At 54.3% G+C, this 394-nt stretch overlaps 1 protein-coding gene across 1 annotated transcript in view; it reads left to right on the top strand.

Annotated features, from left to right (window-relative positions):
* The first annotated feature begins 6 nt into the window (after positions 1-6).
* The window catches only part of LOC125482423 (zona pellucida sperm-binding protein 3-like), a 2,266-nt gene continuing 1,878 nt past the window's right edge, over positions 7-394 (top strand). The window contains exons 1-2 of the mRNA XM_048594497.1: positions 7-16; positions 108-285. Coding sequence (XP_048450454.1) covers positions 10-16; positions 108-285 — 185 coding nt within the window. The 5' untranslated portion in view covers positions 7-9. The remainder of the gene's footprint in view (positions 17-107; positions 286-394) is intronic.

Raw genomic sequence — 394 nt, 5'->3', positions numbered from 1 at the left:
CTGCGTCTAATGAATGGTATGTGATGGGTGGCTGGGGAGGGATCTCCTGGTGTCGCTCACTGGGAGTTGCACCCACTGTCTCCAACCCCTGTCCTCTTGTACTTCAGGTGACTGGCTGACAGAGCGCACTTCCACTGTCTACTCCCTGGGAGACCTCATTCACATTGAGGCATCTGCTTCAATGGACAACCACGTGCCCCTGAAGCTGTACATTGACCGCTGTGTAGCTACACTGAGCCCAGACAAGGACTCCAGCCCCAGATACAGCATCATTGACTACAATGGGTAAGGAGCTCTCTGCTTTCTCCAGCTGCTCCCATCTCAATGGCTTCACTCCATTCACTTCGTGGCCCTTTGTTCACCTGCAGTTGCCTCCTGGACAGCAAAGCTGAGG

This window comes from Rhincodon typus, unplaced genomic scaffold (assembly GCF_021869965.1).
Source record: "Rhincodon typus isolate 14 unplaced genomic scaffold, sRhiTyp1.1 hic_rhity00010070, whole genome shotgun sequence".
NCBI lineage: Eukaryota > Metazoa > Chordata > Chondrichthyes > Orectolobiformes > Rhincodontidae > Rhincodon > Rhincodon typus.
This window is presented reverse-complemented; position numbering and strand designations above follow the sequence as displayed.